We start from the raw sequence: 18,210 nt of genomic DNA on the forward strand, positions 1-18,210 counted from the left end.
TGAACAGCAGTGCTGGGTGGGGGTGTCACAGTCAGGTGGGTTGAGGAGTAGAAGAACAGTTTATTAAATAAAACACTGAATATAATACAAAACAAACAAAAACCAGGAGCAAAATGGAGAACATGTAACATAGTCAGCGACGGACAAACGGGGAGTGCAAACACAGACTCTAAATACTCTGAAAACAAGGCGTGGTCATAAACAAGGTAACAAGACAGGTGAATCAAATCAACGCTAAGTGGGAACGAACCAAATGACACAGAGTAACAGGGGAAGACAAGGGGAAAAAACAACTGAAGTTCAAGTGAGGGGGGGAAACACTAGGAAAAACTGAACAGGGGTCTGTTCTTCGTAACTCGCTTACTACATACAAGATCAAATCATCGCGCTAACTATGAGCTCGCTATTCCGGTTCTCCGAACGCACCTGTTGTTGATGATTAGTATAGCTGGATGAAGTTATTTGAGATCACTGGGTGGCTTAAAAGGGGGTACGTATCGATAGTAGAAACATTGATCGGCAACTCTTTGATTGGTCGGCGAACATGACGAAGGAGCGCGCTCAGTTCTGCAGCAGAGCAAGAACTCTTGATTGAGGGATTTCAGGAGTTTCAGAGTTTAACTAAAACGCAAGGGAATACTGCAAAGACTGGAAAAGCAAGGAGAGAGGGCTGGCAAAAAGTAGTGAACAAATTAAACGCGTTAATGCCCATGTTACATGTTTTTTCCTTGATATGTTATTTTATTTATATTTGTATTTTTTTATACACTACCGTTCAAAAGTTTGGGGTCAGTAAGACTTGTAATAGTCTTAAAAGAAGTCTCTTATGCTCATCAAGACTGCATTTATTTGATTAAAAATACAGAAAAAAACAGTAATATTGCAATATTTTACAATATAAAATAATGTTTATATATATATATATTCTCCAGTATGAACTCTCATGTGGCGCTCAAGACTGGGTTTGCTTGAGAAACTCTTTCCACACTGAGTGCAGGGGAAAGATTTCTCGGCTCTGCTTTTCTTAAAATCTTTCTGTTTGGTTTGAGAGCAACTCAAAGGTTTTTTCTCCTGGTTTGACATGACTTTTATCTTCAAACTTACTCAATTCTTCATTCTTGTTGATTTCTTCAACCAACTCTAAAAATACAAGTCAAAATGGTTCATTTTCAGTAACTCTTAAAAAGCAAAGATACCAAAAGGAACCCTGATATAACGATATAAAGTAGATACTTGCTGTGGCCCTGTTTAAAATCAGAACAGAAACGGAAACAAATAATAAACTTAAGTTCTTGGACAGGATTTCTGACAACAACTTCTCTATTTTACATACACATTTAATAATGTCAACATGTCAAACATACAAAGTCACCCAAAGCAAGCAGAGAAAGAAACGTACATATATTGTTATTGTTCAGTGTCTTAAAATGTCCACTAGATGGCAGTTACACAACTTAAATACTCTTAACCTGGGCACAGAACAGCTGGTGTGTGTTTCATGATTTTAACCCTGCCCAGAAAATCCTGAAAATGAAAACGGTGAAAAACTGTTTAAAGTGCATATTACAGGTTAAACAAAATTTCAGGAAAAATTATATATATAAATATATCCGTGTATGAAAAAACTATACGAATCGTTAATGCAAGATTTGACACAAGGGCACAAATTTAGAAGACAAAGTGTCGGTTTCCTTGACAACTCTCAAAAACACACCATGAGAGGCAAAACAAATCAGCACACCTTGTATAGGCACTAATTCATTTCCCCTAGTATTATTTTCCCTTCTTCTCGCCGCTTCACCCTCCAGTCCAGCGGGTGGCGCTACATACGTTTGTTTGTCAAACACCATAAACCTCAGAGGAAGAAGATTGCTTTCTCTGTGCTCTCTGTTGTTTTGTCGTTATGCTGCTTTGATACTGAACTGTTAGAAATTTTATTTCTGTAAATAGAAAAATACAGTTTTTAAGTTAGGTCAATAAATACCTGTAATATTCTCATCCTCATAAACGTGACTACATTTTGAAGCAAGCAGGAATATCTATATCATCTGAACTGAGATCTGCTGCTGTGAAGATGGTGTTTGTTAAAGAGGAGAGTGAGGAGAACATAAGTGAACCAGAACCCTTGAGAATAAAAGATGAAGAACCAGAAACCTGGAAAATAAAAGACGAGGAACCAGAACCCTGGAGAATAAAGCAGGAGGAACACGGAGGTTGTTGTTTATACTTTATTCATAATTAATGACTGTTTGTGGTACATTAAACTCAAAAAGCTTTTTGTGAGCTTTTAATGACCCCTCTATAAGGGGGTTTTGACATGCCCTGATATTTGTGTTTTTTTATCTTAAAAACATATTAATGGCTAAAGGCTGATTACACTGTATTCAGCACAAACTGTGCTATAATTATATTTGAGCAGCATGAATGTAGCCTACATTGCGTTTTTTAGAAAACAAAGTTTATGTGTGGATCGTGAAAAACCAAACAGTTGCTGGTCCACAGTGACATCCATAGTATTTTTTTTCTTACTATCATATTTGTACCAGCTACTGTTTGATTACCCACATTCTTTAAAATATCATGTCAGTGAGTAAACAATGACAGAAATTAAATTTTAGCCTGAACTAACGGCAGCATGTCTGTGCTTTTAAGACCTACACAAATCTAATATGCAGGCATGCATAAATTTTTCTCTGAACTGTTATATTTTAATCAGCACACCTTAAAGGGGTCATCCGATGCCCACTTTCCACAAGTTAATATGTGACCCTGGACCACAAAACCAGTCATAAGGTTAAATTTTACAAAACTGAGATATGTATACATCATATGAAAGGTCAATAAATAAGCTTTCTATTGATGTATGGTTTGTTAGGATAGGACAATATTTGGCCGAGATACATCTATTTGAAAATCTGAAATCTAAGGGTGCAAAAAATCAAAATACTGAGAAAATCACCTTTAAAGTTGTCCAAATTAAGTTCTTAGCAATGCATATTACTAATCAAAAATTACATTTTGATAAGTTTACAGTAGGAATTTTACAAAAAATCTTCATGGAACATGATCTTTACTTAATTTCCTAATGATTTTTGACATAAAAGAAAAATCAATAATTATGACCCATACAATGTATTTTTGGCTATTGCTACAAATATACCCCAGCGACTTAAGACTGGTTTTGTGGTCCAGGGTCACATATGATGCTTTAGGGTAGAAATGAAAAATTTGTAATACACTTTGATTAAAAAATCTCTATGGTAGTGTAAAAACCCCCCACAAATTGTTCTGTTCTCAGCAAGCGATATCAGTACCTGGCCCTTTAAATGATATGAACCTCTGCTAACCCCACCCCTCAGTTCTGTGGGGCGTGTCATTACAACGCACATGAGGTGTTGCCTAGACAATAGTTGGGGGTATAGTTTGGGGGGAAATGACTTTGAAGACACTGTACAACCCCATCCACTGAAATTTTAATTTAAAAACCGGAATTGGAACCGAAACAAGATGACACCCGCAAAGAAGTACGGCAATTACGGCTTATACTGGACATGTCTGAATGGTTAGTAAACGAGATGTGTTTACTGTGGCAAAGAGGGGAACGCGATGTGTTAACTGTGGAATAGGGCTGCACGATTAATCGCACAATGTTGTGAGGTGCATTTAGTCAATGAAGCCGGTACTTTGATTAGTAGTAAATCTCCATCATGTGCGTTCAGCTGGAGCAGCAATTAATACACAGAGACGTAAAGCACTGAAGCTACACCAAATCGTGCTTAAAATCGCATTCCGTTTTGAGCGCGATTTGGCGTAGCTTGTCAGTGATTTACGTCTCTGTGTATTAATTGCCGAACGCTGAGCGCAGCTGAACACATTTGATGGAGATTTACTACTAATCAAAGTACTGGCTTCATTGACTAAATGTGCCTCACAACATCGTGCGATTAATCGTGCAGCCCTACTGTGGAGACGAACGCGATGTGTTTACTGTGGAGACAAACGCGATGTGTTTACTGTGGTAAAGAGACGAACACGATGCGTTTACTGTGGAGACTAACACGGTGTGTTTACTGTGGTAAAGAGACGAACACGATGCATTTACTGTGGAGACTAACGCGGTGTGTTTACTGTGTTTACTGTGGAGACTAACGCGGTGTGTTTACTGTGTTTACTGTGGTAAAGAGACGAACACGATGCGTTTACTGTGGAGACTAACGCGGTGTGTTTACTGTGTTTACTGTGGAGACTAACGCGGTGTGTTTACTGTGTTTACTGTGGAGACTAACACGGTGTGTTTACTGTGTTTACTGTGGTAAAGAGACGAACACGATGCATTTACTGTGGAGACTAACGCGGTGTGTTTACTGTGTTTACTGTGGTAAAGAGACGAACACGATGCATTTACTGTGGAGACTAACGCGGTGTGTTTACTGTGTTTACTGTGGTAAAGAGACGAACACGATGCATTTACTGTGGAGACTAACGCGGTGTGTTTACTGTGTTTACTGTGGTAAAGAGACGAACACGATGCGTTTACTGTGGAGACTAACGCGTTGTGTTTACTGTGTTTACTGTGGTAAAGAGACGAACACGATGCGTTTACTGTGGAGACTAACGCGGTGTGTTTACTGTGTTTACTGTGGTAAAGAGACGAACGCGATGCGTTTACTGTGGAGACTAACGCGGTGTGTTTACTGTGGAGACTAACGCGGTGTGTTTACTGTGTTTACTGTGGTAAAGAGATGAACACGATCTTACCCTCAAATCTTACCCTGGAGGTCCAATGCTCTGTCCAATGAGTTTAGCTCTAACCCTAATCAAACACACCTGAGAATGCTAATCAAGGTCTTCAGGATCATTAGAGAATCACAGGTAGGTGAGTTTGATCAGGGTTGGAGCTAAACTCTGCAGCGCATTGGACCTCCAGAGTAAGATTTGAGGAACCCTGATTTAGAGAAATACTGAATATTTTTTTTTTGTTATTGTTGTTGTTAATTAGTTGTTTTTTTCAAAGTCAAAGTCAACTTTATTGTCAATTCTGCCACATGTACAGGACATACAGAGAACTGAAATTACGTTACTCTCAGACCCTAGGTGCATACATGTAACATTAAATACAAAAGAAGAGATTTCAAAGTGCAAATAAATACAATTATACATATATAAAAAGTGAAAAGAAAAGAAAACAATATACAAGTAAGGGCAACATGGCAGAGAGTGCAAACCAGAGTAGTGCAAATGCAAAAATATAGTGCAAATTCAGCTTGTAAGTGAGATAAAGTGTCAGAGAGCAGACCTGTAACAGACCGGAGTCTTTTTGATGTAGTCTTATGAGTACTATGAGGTAGTTAGCAGTCCAGTGCTACACAGAGTGACTGGTGCAGGTCGGTGTGAGTGTGTTAGTGCGTGTGTTTGCGTGTGTGTGTCACAGTTCAGAGAGATCGTGGGGCAGAAGAGGGGAGTGGGGGCAGAGCCGGGAGAGAGTTAAGCTTCCTGACAGCCTGATGGATGAAGCTGTCCCTGGTCTGCTGGTCCTGGCCTAGAGACTCTGCAGTCTCCTCCCTGATGGCAGCAGTCTGAAGAAGCTTTGCATTGGGTGGGTGGGATCGGCTGCTATGCAAAGGGCTATTTTGGTGAGACGGGTGTTGTAGATGTCCTGGATGGAGGGGAGAGGGACACCAATGATCTTCTCAGCTGCTCTCACTATGCGTTGGAGAGTTTTTTGGCAGGACGCATTGCAGGCTCCAAACCATACAGTGATGCAGCTCGACAGGATGCTCTCAATGGTCCCTCCGTAGAAGGTGTACATGATGGGGGCTGGTGCTCTTGCTCTTCATGGTTTGCGGAGGAAGTAGAGACGCTGCAGTGATTACTTGGCCAGCGCAGTGGTGTTGTTTGTCCAGGAGAGATCCTCAGTGATGTGTACACCCAGGAACTTGGTGCTGCTCACTGTCTCCACAGATGCACCGTTGATGGTCAGAGGAACATGCTGAGTGTGCACTCTCCTGAAGTCAACAACAATCTCCTACGTCTTCTCCACATTCAGAGAGAGATTGTTGTCTCCGCACCACGTGGCCAAGAGATTCACCTTGCTTCTGTAGTAAGTCCTCATCCCTGTTGCTAATGAGACCCACCACAGTTGTGTCATCGCAAACTTAATGAAGAGGTTGGAGCTGTGTGACAGAGTGCAGTCATGGGTTAGCAGAGTGAAGAGGAGGGGGCTCAGCACACATCCTTGAGGGGCCCCCCTTGTTTAGGATGATGGTGCTGGATGTGTTACTGCCAACCCGTACTGCTTGTGGTCTTCCTGTGAGGAAATCCAACAGCCAGTTACACAGTGTGGTGTTGAGCCCCAGCTGGATCAGTTTTTGAGTGAGCTGTTGGAGGATGAAAGTGTTTAATGCTGAACTGAAGTCCATGAACAGCATTCTTACATATGAGTCTTTTTTGTCCAGATGAGTGAGTGTTGAGTGGAGTGCAGTGGAGATGGTGTCATCAGTCAAGCGGTTGGGCCGATACACAAACTGGAAGGGGTCCAGGGAGGGTGGCAGGTCTTAATGTGCTGCATGACTAGCCTTACAAAGCACTTCATGAGGATGGTAATAAGTTCAACTGGACGGTAGTCACTAAAGCAGGAGGGAGATGACTTTTTAGGGACCGGAACGATGGTGGTGGCTTTGAAACATGTGGGGACGACAGCCTGGTTGAGAGAGATGTTGAAGATATCTGTGAAGACATCAGTGAGTTCCCCTGCACAGTCTCTCAGTACACGACCAGAAATGTTGTCAGGACTCGGAGCTTTGCATGCGTTGATCCTGCTGAGGGATCTCCTCACACTGTCAACAGACAGAGTCATCACCTGGTCACCAGGAGGGGGAGGGGAATAATAGGGGAAGAAGGTGTTCAGCTCGTTCAGCAAGACTGCTGTCACAGGTCTGTGGAGGGGGCTTGTAATATGTGATGGTCTGTATTCCCCGCCACATGTTCCGTGTGTCTCTGCTGTCTTTGAAGCGAAAGGATATTCCTCTGGAGTACTGTCTATTGGCCTCTCTGATGCCACGGGACAGGTTGGCCCTAGCTGTCTTCAGGCTCGCCTCATCTCCAGCTCTGAAGGCACCGTTCCGAGCCTTCAGCAGCCTGTAGACCTCACCTGTCATCCATGGCTTAAAAAAAAAAAAATTATATATATATTATATATATTATATATATATATATATATATATATATATAATTTTTTATTTTTAATAAAATTTATATAATTAATTAATTCATGTTCACATTTATTCAAGAACTTCAGTAACATCATACTCCTAATTTATTTCAAGATGGGGAAAGGTGACTGTCTGTTGATAGGGAAAAACAAGTTTATGTTTAAAAAGCAAACTCAAGCAAAAATAACTCTGATATTTTACTGTTAATTAAAATGTAATCCATTACTTCAGTTATTTGTTACTTGTTACATTACTCAAGTTACTTGTAATGCATTACGCCCGACACTGCTCGAACCTAGTCAGATACCACTATGTCACTTAACAGAAACAACAACAACAAAAATGGCAGACTACATACAGAGTCCCTTTAAAGAATCACTCAACTTTTTTTGGAAATAGGCTCATTCTCCAACTCCCCCCGAGTTAATAAGTTGATTTTTACCATTTTGAAATCCAATCAGGCGTTCTCCTGTTCTGGCTATATCACTTTTAGCATAGCTAGGCATAGATCATTGAATCCTATGAGACCAATAGCATCACATTCAAAAATGATCAACGAGTTTCAATATTTGTCCTATTCAAAACTTGACTCTTCTGTAGTTATATTGTGTACTAAGACCAGTGGAAAATGTTTCTAAGCCGATAAGATTAGGAACTACACTCCCATTCTGGTATAATAGTCAAGGAATTTTGCTGCCATAATATGGACACAGCAGGTGCAGTAATATCACGCAGTGCCTGAAATTCGATCAGGTGGGAAAGTGATGAACCGACTATGACAACAAGTTGTGAGTTAAAAAAAAAAAGAAATGAAAAGACTGCACATTTTTTTTAAATAATATTTATGTTTTATGTTTTTTTTTACTTGGCTGTTATCCTTTCCTGGTCCAGAAAGTTGTCAAGTTTTTTATCAGGTGTGTTTTTTAGTTATATGTGGTCATTACGTTCCCAACCAATCGCTGCATTGCAGAGCATGCTTTCAATATCCATACATAGACTTTTTTAAACCAACCCATGATCGTGCAATTATCTTAGATAACTCCGATATCAGGGTTCTTTTTATGACCTTTCATTTTATTATGTCCTTTAACTTTTCTGTTTTACTTTAATGAGTTAATGAAAATGTCCTTTTTTATTTACTCTTATTTCAGAGTTGTTTGAAGATAACAAGGAGAAAGAAGAATTGAGTGAAGTTGAGGAGAAAAATCGTGTTGAAAGTGGAGAAAAACCCAAACAGAAAGATCTAAAGAAAAGAAGAACCAAAAAATGTTTTACCTGCACTCAGTGTGGAAAGAGTTTCGCAAACAAACATAATCATGAGCGTCACATGAGAGCTCATACTGGAGAGAAACCATTCACTTGTGATCAAGGTGGGAAGAGTTTCTCACGATCATCAAAACTGAAGGAGCACATGAACATCCACACTGGAGAGAAACTGTACCCATGTGATCAGTGCGGCAAAACATTTCGGTGGGCTTCATACCTGAGCGCACACCTGAGAGTTCATACAAAGGATAAGCCACATTCATGTCATTTGTGTGGAAAGAGTTTTTCTTTACTACAAAGTTTGAAATTACATCAGAAAATACATACTGGAGTGAGGAACTACATGTGCATTGAGTGTGAAAAGACTTTTACTACAGCGTACTGTTTAAAAAAGCACCAGAGGATTCACACGGGAGAGAAACCTTACAAGTGTTCCCACTGTGACAAGAGATTTTTTCTGTCAGGAACCCTGAAAAAACATGAGAGGATCCACACTGGAGAGAAACTGTACAAATGTTCACACTGTGACAAGAGATTCAATAAGTCATCAAATCTGAAAAGACATGAGATGCTCCACACTGAAGAGAAACCATTCACATGTGATCAGTGCGGGAAGAGTTTTTCACAAAAAGAACACCTTGCTGTTCACATGAGAGTTCACACTGGAGATAAACCTTATCACTGCACTCCATGTGGGAAGCAGTTCAGTTGTTCATATTCTCTAAACTATCATTTAAAAATCAATCACAGTAAGTAGATCATATTCAGATCTGATGCCACATCCTCACTAAACCAGACACAATAATGCATCAAGCAATAAAATATGACAAAAAAAACTTTATACAATGAGGTAATTGGCAGACCAATGCTGAACAATGTGACTGGTGCAGGTCAGTGTGTGTGTGTGTGTGTGTGTGTGTGTGTGTGTACCTGGTATTCATCACGTTGTGGGGACCAAATGTCCCCACAAGGATAGGAATACCAGTAGATTTTGACCTTGTGGGGACATTTCTCAGGCCCCCATGAGGAAACAGGCTTATAAATCATGCACAATGAGTTTTTTTTTGATGAAGTAAAAGTGTGCACAATCTCCTGTGAGGGCTAGGTTTAGGTGTAGGGTAGGTGTAGGGCGATAGAAAGTACGGTTTGTACTGTATAAAAACCATTACGCCTATGGAATGTCCCCATAAAACATGTAAACCCAACGTGTGTGTGTGTGTGTGTGTGTGTGTGTTTGTGTGTCAGAGTTTAACAAGTTAGTGGGGCAGAAGAGGGGAGTGGGGGCAGAGCAGGGAGAGAGTTGAGCTTCCTGACAGCCTGAAGGATGAAGCTGTCCTTCAGTCTGCTGGTCCTGGCCTGGAGACTCCACAGTCTCCTCCCTGATGGCAGCAGGCTGAAGAAGCTTTGCATTGGGTGTTAGGGGTTCAGCTGCTATGCAGAGGGCTTTTTTGGTGAGACGTGTGCTGTAGATGACTTGGAGGGTGGGGAGAGGGACACCAATGATCCTCTCAGCTGCTCTGAAGATGCGTTGGAGAGTTTTTTGGCAGGACGCATTGCAGGCTCCAAACCACACAGTGATGCACGATGCTCTTGCTCTTCTTAGTTTGTGGAGGAAGTAGAGATGCTGCTGGGCTTTCTTGGCCAGTGCAGTGGTGTTGTTTGTCCTGGGAGAGATCCTCAGTGATGTGCACACCCAGGAACAGGTGCTGCTCACTGTCTCCACAGATGCACCATTGATGGTCAGAGGAGGGTGCTGAGTGTGCGCTCTCCTGAAGTCAATAACATTCTCCTTCGTCTTCTCCACATTCAGAGAGAGATTGTTGTCTCCGCACTACGCAGCCAGGTGGCTCACCTCGCTTCTGTAGTTTGTCTCATCCCTGTTGCTAATGAGACCCACCACAGTGGTGTCATAACTTGATGAAGAGGTTGGAGCTGTGTAAAGGTGAGCAGTTGTAGGTCAGCAGAGTAAAGAGGAGGGGGCTCAGCACACATCCCTGAGGGGCCCATGTGTTTACAAGGATGGTGCTGGATGTGTTACTGTCAACCCGTACTGCTTGTGGTCTTCCTGTGAGGAAATCCAACAGCCAGTTACACAGTGAGGTGTTGAGCCTCAGCTGGAGCAGTTTTTGAGTGAGCTGTTGGGGGATGGTAGTGTTAAATGCCGACCTATTCGTCCACCTGACCACCTACATTACCACGAACAGCCTATTTGTCCACTGGCAATCTAAAGACTGTGACCACAAACATCCTATTTATCCCACTAACCTCCTAGGTGACCCTGAACTCCCTATAAATCAGTATAAAGGAATAAAGAGAAATTAATGAATTAATGAATGAATCAGTGAAACGGAGACAAAAAAGTATTTATAATTTTTTTTTAATTGATTACAAAGAACTTCAGTAAAAAGTATGCAACATGTACTCAGTGTAAAGAAATGTAAAAAAATGTAAACCAAAAAATTATTACAATAAGAATAATTTACAATAAAACATAACAATAATAACGATAGTTGATATACTATGTTACTATGTTGTGCTGTGACCTCAGATGGTGCCTCAAATGGGCAACCTTTGCAGGGCACAGTGGGCATTTTATATGCATCTTTAACCTAGAATAGAAATGTAAATAAAGTTAGTTTGCTTTAAACTTCTATAAATATGCACAATTTAAAAAATATTGCAATTTTAATGAATACTATTTGACAACAAGTTGTAATTCATATGTACTTGTCACAGTGTGATTCATGTGTGTAGTACTTTAGGTTTTGCATAATGAAAGCATTATAATCATGACTTATTAATTAATTGTCCACGGAAAGCCTGCGTAGGCCCCGTCAAATGAGTGACAGGTGTCACTTGACCACCTGTAACTTATTTGACTGGGCCTCAATAGACGTTCCGTGGACAATACTGCAATAAGTCATATTTCATAACTACAGTGGTTTTATGGACAAATTTCTACAGTACAGTGCTCAGGGAACACTACCCAGCAGTTCTATGTACATTACAGCACCTAAAATGGCTTAATTTGCATACAAATGCTCTGTATCGTTTCATCGTTGTTGCTGTTGAGACCTACCACAGTTGTGTCATCAGCGAACTTGATGATGTGGTTGGAGCTAGACTTGGCAGTGCAGTCGTGTGTCAGGAGCGTGAAGAGAGGGGGCTAAGCACACAGCCTTGTGGGGCACCTGTGCTCAGTGTGGTAGTGCTGGAGGAGTTGTGGCCGACAGGTCTACCAGTTAAAAAGTCCAGGATCAAGTTGCAGAGGAAGGTGTCAAGGCCCAGCAGGTTTAGTTTATGGATGAGCTGTTGTGGGATTATTGTGTTGAATGTAGGCATGGGCCGGTATAAGATTCTGACGGTATGATAACCTTGGATAAAAATATCACGGTTTCACGGTATTACGGTATTGTAATCACTGCTCTACAATGTTAGATTTAAATGTCTGGGTAAAAAAAAATACCTTTGTTTTTTTTTTTCAAACTGATTACAGTATATTTTATTTTAGGAAACATATAGAACATTTTGTAACATGGAACAGAAGGCAAAATAATTAAAATAAATAATTGAATCTTCTTAATTAAATTAAATTGCAGTCACTTGTGTTAAAGGTGCATCGTGTAATATTTAAGATGATCTCTAGACAGAGGTGCAATAACTATGTTTTCAGGGGTGCATAAAGACTTATGTTTTATTAACTTCAACACAATGATGAACAAGTAATATTCACAATAACATAGTTTTATTGAATGATTAAGTTAATATAATTTCTTAAATTACGTTTTAAAAGAAATCTCACTATTCGTTGCTGTCAAAAAAAGGTGAGATTTTAATCCTGTATCGGCTTCCGTAGTTCTGTAAAGGGAGGGGTGAGCAGTGGACTGTTGCAATTCACAATCCCGCCACTAGATGCCGCAAAACCTACACACTGCACCTTTAACGTGACAGAAGGCTTAAAAGCAAAGACGTGATTTCACTTTGTTGTGCTAAAGTTCAATCACAGAAACGTAAAATTAGTACATATAGTCTGCTATTCCCCACTCTGTGTTGTGAGGGTTCACCTCCTTTGGCCGTCCTGAACTTATATTACTGCTGAATCTCACTGACTGTGGATCACGTGCACAATCACAGACACGCGCCTGCACGCTAACCGCTGGGGGAGGGGCTGCATTGTTTTCGCTGCAGGGACGCACACACACACACAACCAAGTAGCGAGTCCTGCGCTTTCACTTTGATGACACAGAAAATGCACATATCGTAGGAACGGTATAACTTTTTTTGTTTGCGGTTTTGAAACCGTGACTTTTTCAAACCGCGGTAAACCTTGAAACCGGTTATCATCCCATGCCTAGTTGAATGCTGAGCTGAGGTCGATGAACAGCATTCTAACATAAGAGTCTTTATTTTCTAGGTGGGTAAGAGCCAGGTGGAGGGTGGGGGAAATTGCATCGTCCGTGGAGCGGTTTGGAGGGTATGCAAACTGGAGCAGGACGAGTGTGTTGGGGAGACTGGTTTTAATGTGGTGCATGACTAACCTCTCAAAGCACTTCATCATGATTGGAGTCAGTGCTATGGGACGGTAGTCATTTAGACAGGACACAGGTGATTTCTTTGGTGGGGGGACGACTGCTTGGCTCAGCGAGGTGTTGAAGATATCCGTTAGGACATCCGTCAGCTGTGCAGCACAGTCTCTCAGTACACGGCCTGGTATGTTGTCAGGGCCCACATCCTTGCGTGGGTTAATCCTAGATAGGGTCTTCCTTACATCAGCTGGGGACAGACAAGAGCACCTGGTTGTTGGGAGGTGTGGGCAGTTTTTGTGCAGGAGTGTCATTCTGCATTTCAAACCGAGAATAAAAGTGGTCTGTAAAAGTGATTCTGGGAGAGATGTGTTGTTGTCACAGTCCTGTGGCATGGGCCTGTAGTCAGTGATGGTCTGGATGGCTTGCCATAGGTTCCGTGCATCTCTGCTGTTTATGAACTGATTATAGATTTTTTTGAGCGTACAAACATTTTGCATTCTTGATGCCACAAGACAGATTGGCGCTTGCTGTTTTGAGGGCTGCATTATTCCCTGACCTGAATGCTTCATCTCTGGTCTTTAGCAGCCCACAAACCTCTGCTGTCATCCACGGCTTCTGTTTTGCACGTGTGGTCATGGTCTTAATGACTGTCACATCATCAATGCACTTTTTGATGTATGCAGTCACAGTTTCCGTGTACTCGTGCAGGTCAATTTGGTTGTTGTAGGTGGCTGCCTCTCTGCACATGTTTTAGTCTGTGCACTGAAAGCAGTCCTGTAGTGCAGAAGTGGCATCAGCTGGCCATACTGCTATCTGTTTTTGAACCGGTTTGGTGAGTTTCAGAAGTTGTTTGTATGCTGGGATTAGCATAGCAGTTAAATGGTCAGAATATCCTATGTGGGGGCAGGGTTCAGCTTTGTAAGCGTTTTTCTCCATTGTGTTAACAAAGTCCAGTGTGTTGTTTCCCCTTGTTGCAAAGTTCACGTGTTGGTAGAACTTTGGCAAAACTGTCTTTAAGTTTGCGTGATTAAAATCACCGGATATGATGAAAAAGGTGTCCGTGTTATTTGTTTGTTGTTCGCTGATGTCGCTGTACAGCTCGCGAAGCGCGTCCTTATTGTTTGCACACGGCGGAATGTAGACCACGACAATAACAATGGCCGTGAACTCCCGCGGCAGATAGAATGGCAGACAATTCACAAACATAAACTCCACCAGCGATTAACAATGTTTTGTCACTACACCAGCATTGTTACACCACTCTTTGTTAATGTACACACACAAGCCTCCTCCGCGTGTCTTACCAGACAGTGCTGTATCTCTGTCCGCTCGGTAGCAGGTTAGCCTGTACAGCTGAATGGCGGAGTCCGGTATGTTGTCGTTTAGCCATGTTTCAGTCAAAACAAACACACAACAATCCCTTGTCTCTTGCTGTGTAGTCAGACTAAGTTGGATTATATTCAGTTTGTTTTCCAGGGAGCGAATGTTTAAGAGCATGATGGATGGAATCGCTGGTCTAATGGGGTTAGTCCTTAGCCTGGCTCATATACCTCCATGCTTGCCATGCTCCTGTCTCCTCTCACAGCGCTGGCGCCACCACTTTGTGCAGATTGCGTCAGTAGGCGAGGCCGTGCTCTCGGGGTTCGATTTTGCAGCAGAGGGAGGCCTAGCAGCTTCTCAGTAGCCGCCGACGAGAGGTGGTGTTTATACACACTGCTGATTTCCAGAAGTTTCTGATAATCATAGATGTGTTTCCATGTGTTTAACTGATGATTTTGCAATGAGGTTAAACTGTTTGAAGACGAGGGGACAAGACTAACATGCATAAAAACACAATTCTTAATACCCGGAGTAGCCGCTGCGTCCGACTGCGCCGCCATTATTGGTTGTCCAACTGTGTGTCCAAAGTGTTGCAGGAACATTCCCTTAATGTTCTCTTTAGGTTAGGGGAATGTTCCGGGAACATTCTCAAAGTGTTGCGGGAACATTCCCTTAATGTTCTCTTTAGGTTAGTGGAATGTTCTGGGAACCTACTGGGAACATTCCGGGAACATTCTCAGAGTGTTGCGGGAACATCCCCATAATGTTCTCTTTAGGTTAGGGGAATGTTCTGGGAACCTACTGGGAACGTTCTCAGAGTGTTGCGGAAACATCCCCGTAATGTTCTCTTTAGGTTAGGGGACTTTTTTAGGTTTATAAAATTAAAAGAAAAAAATAATCTGAAGGGAACATTCTTTATATATCATTAAAAAAGAGAACCTACAGGGAATGTTCTGGGATTGTTCTCATTTGGTTCCCAAAAAATAACTAAATGGGAACGCTCTGTTTTCTGGGTGCCTCAGATCTGTGATGCGACTAGGGGTGTGTCGAGATCTTGCGAGATCCGATGTGTCCCGTGAGATCTAACTGGTCTCGCGAGAACGTGACGAGGTCATGGCAAAACATTTTGCAGTCTTTACATTACAGCTGCATGCTAAACGTTAAATTATTACAATCTCTTGTCAAACACCCACGCGATCTTATGAATGACAACGATTCAGTGATGTCTATTCCAACTGCTTCACGCTCCACTGATGCTTATGATCTGAAAGTTATTAAAGACATTCAAATCTGCGTTCTTACTGCTGCTGTTTCAGAAAGAGCAACACAAACAGTCTTTTTAACCACATAATCATAATTATTTCTGTTACAGACATTTAAAGCAAAAGAGCTTATAGTTTGGATATAAACACTTATTGTCTACAGTAGCGGCCGATCAAACCGAAATTAACTTAAAGTATGTAGTGTAACGTTTATTCTTTTCCGCCAGGAGGTGGTGACAACTGCGCTTTAAAAAAGCATTTGTCATTGGACTATTGGAATCTCTTGAATGTATAATTCAAAGTATTTATTAATCAAGACACTGGCTCCTTCATATTTTTTATTTTTTACTTTGTTCAAATATACACGTAGATTACAATATAGACTAGAACCACTAGTAAATACGTATTTTTTAGACTTCTAATCCTTTTTTTTTCTTCAGAATCATGATCTCCAATTTATAAAAGAAAATTGTTTTTCAATTTATCCAGAAACATGAAGTGTTGGCAATGGCAACAAGTTGTGAACTGAGTAAAAAAAAAAAAAAAGACTGCACATTGTTATATTATTTATAAGAGTAAACATAAATGTACTGTTTTTACTTTTATTTCAGAGTTGACTAAAGACTATGAGGAGAAAGAAGATTTGAGTGAAGTTGAAGAGAAAAATCATGTCAAAAGTGTAGATAAACCCAAACAGAAAGGTCTAAATAAAAGAAGAACCAAAAAATGTTTTACCTGCACTCAGTGTGGAAACAGTTTTGCAAAAAAACATAGTCATGAGCGTCACATGAGAATTCACACTGGAGAGAAACCATTCAGTTGTGATCAGTGTGGGAAGAGTTTCACACAATCATCAAAACTGAAGGATCACATGAGCATCCACACTGGAGAGAAACTGTACCAATGTGATCAGTGCGGCAAAACATTTCGTTGGGCTTCATACCTGAGCGCACACCTGAGAGTTCATACAAAGGAGAAGCCACATTCATGTCATTTGTGTGGAAAGAGTTTTTCTTGTCTAAAAAGTTTGAAAATGCATCAGAAAATACATGCTGGAGTGAGAAACTACATGTGCTTTGAGTGTGAAAAGACTTTTGCAACAGCTGGACAATTAAAACTGCACCAGAGGATTCACACTGGAGAGAAACCTTACAAGTGTTCACACTGCGACATGAGATTTTTTCAGTCAGGAACCCTGAAAACACACGAGAGGATCCACACTGGAGAGAAACCGTACAAGTGTTCACACTGCGACAAGAGATTTTTTCAGTCAGGATCCTTGAAAAGACATGAGCGGATTCACACTGGAGAAAAACCGTACAAGTGTTCACACTGCGACAAGAGATTTTTTCAGTCAGGATCCTTGAAAAGACATGAGAGGATTCACACTGGAGAAAAACCGTACAAGTGTTCACACTGCGACAAGAGATTTTTTCAATCAGGATCCCTGAAAAAACACAAGAGGATTCACACTGTAGAGAAACCCTATAAATGTTCACACTGCGACAAGAGATTCAATAATTCATCAAATCTGAAAAGACATGAGATGCTTCACACTGAAGAGAAACCGTTCACATGTGATCAGTGCGAGAAGAGTTTTTCACAAAAAGAACACCTTTCTGTGCACAAGAGAGTTCACACTGGAGAGAAACCGTATCACTGCACTGCATGTGGGAAGCAGTTCAGTCGTTTATATTCTCTAAACTATCATTTAAAAATGAATCACAGTAAGTAGATCATATTCAGATCTGATGTCACATCCTCAGCAAACCAGACGCAAGAATGCATCAAGCAATAAAAGATGACAAAGAAACTTTATCTACAGTGAATAAAGTTCATCTTCATCTTCAAAACCAGCAGATTCAACTTTGAGATCCAGATCAACTGAAAGATGGAGTTCCTCCTCAAAGAACAATGTCAGAACTTTTCTATTGTTGTGTATCATTTGCTTCCTAATTTAAATATCATTGTTTCTTATAAGCTTCACGATGTTAGTCTTACAATTCACGTGTCAATTGTAGTTTGCTTACTCTTTCATGAGGGAAGCAGAAGCTTTTGACAAACCCTTCTTGATCAGGAAGCTATAAGACTTTTAAGAGAACTGAGATAAAAAAAAAAAATAGTTAGTTCTTCACTGTTGCTTTTAAAACAAATAGTTATTACATTTTACACAACCAATCTTTCTGGTTCTGGTTTGACTGAATTGCCTAAGTTTTATGATCTGTGTTGTCATTTATTAATTATTGTTATTGTTTATGTAAATCATAGTAGTTTTTAGTATTGAGAAATGGTGTGTGTGTGTTCATGATAGCGATTTTAGTTACATTATTCCACCAATAGATGGCGACAAGAGATTGTTTTCCACAGAGATTTGTGAAAGATAGTTAACATATTTTTAATGCAATTATGTAAATATTTTATTATAAACATATACACTCAAAACAGTTATGGAAAAACAATGTGAAAATAGGTCTACTACCCACCAGGGATAAAAAAAAAAAAAAAAAATCAAATCAAAGTGACACAGCGTTCCTGTTTCTAAGGTTGTGCAAAGTAGTGCCATATTGATTAACTTATCTTCTAAGATGTTGACATTTAGCCCATGTCTATACATAAATATGATA

The 18,210-nt window shown here is 40.6% G+C and overlaps 1 protein-coding gene across 1 annotated transcript; it reads left to right on the forward strand.

The window, feature by feature from the left end:
- The first annotated feature begins 1,895 nt into the window (after window positions 1-1,895).
- On the forward strand, window positions 1,896-17,321 carry LOC141344232 (uncharacterized). The gene is made up of 3 exons (XM_073849084.1): window positions 1,896-2,213; window positions 8,363-9,179; window positions 16,343-17,321. The coding sequence occupies exons 1-3, from the start codon at window positions 2,075-2,077 to the stop codon at window positions 17,319-17,321; spliced, it is 1,935 nt and encodes a 644-aa protein (XP_073705185.1). The 5' UTR covers window positions 1,896-2,074.
- The last annotated feature ends 889 nt before the right edge of the window (window positions 17,322-18,210 follow it).

The sequence above is a fragment of the Garra rufa genome, chromosome 1 (genome assembly GCF_049309525.1).
Source record: "Garra rufa chromosome 1, GarRuf1.0, whole genome shotgun sequence".
Lineage (NCBI taxonomy): Eukaryota > Metazoa > Chordata > Actinopteri > Cypriniformes > Cyprinidae > Garra > Garra rufa.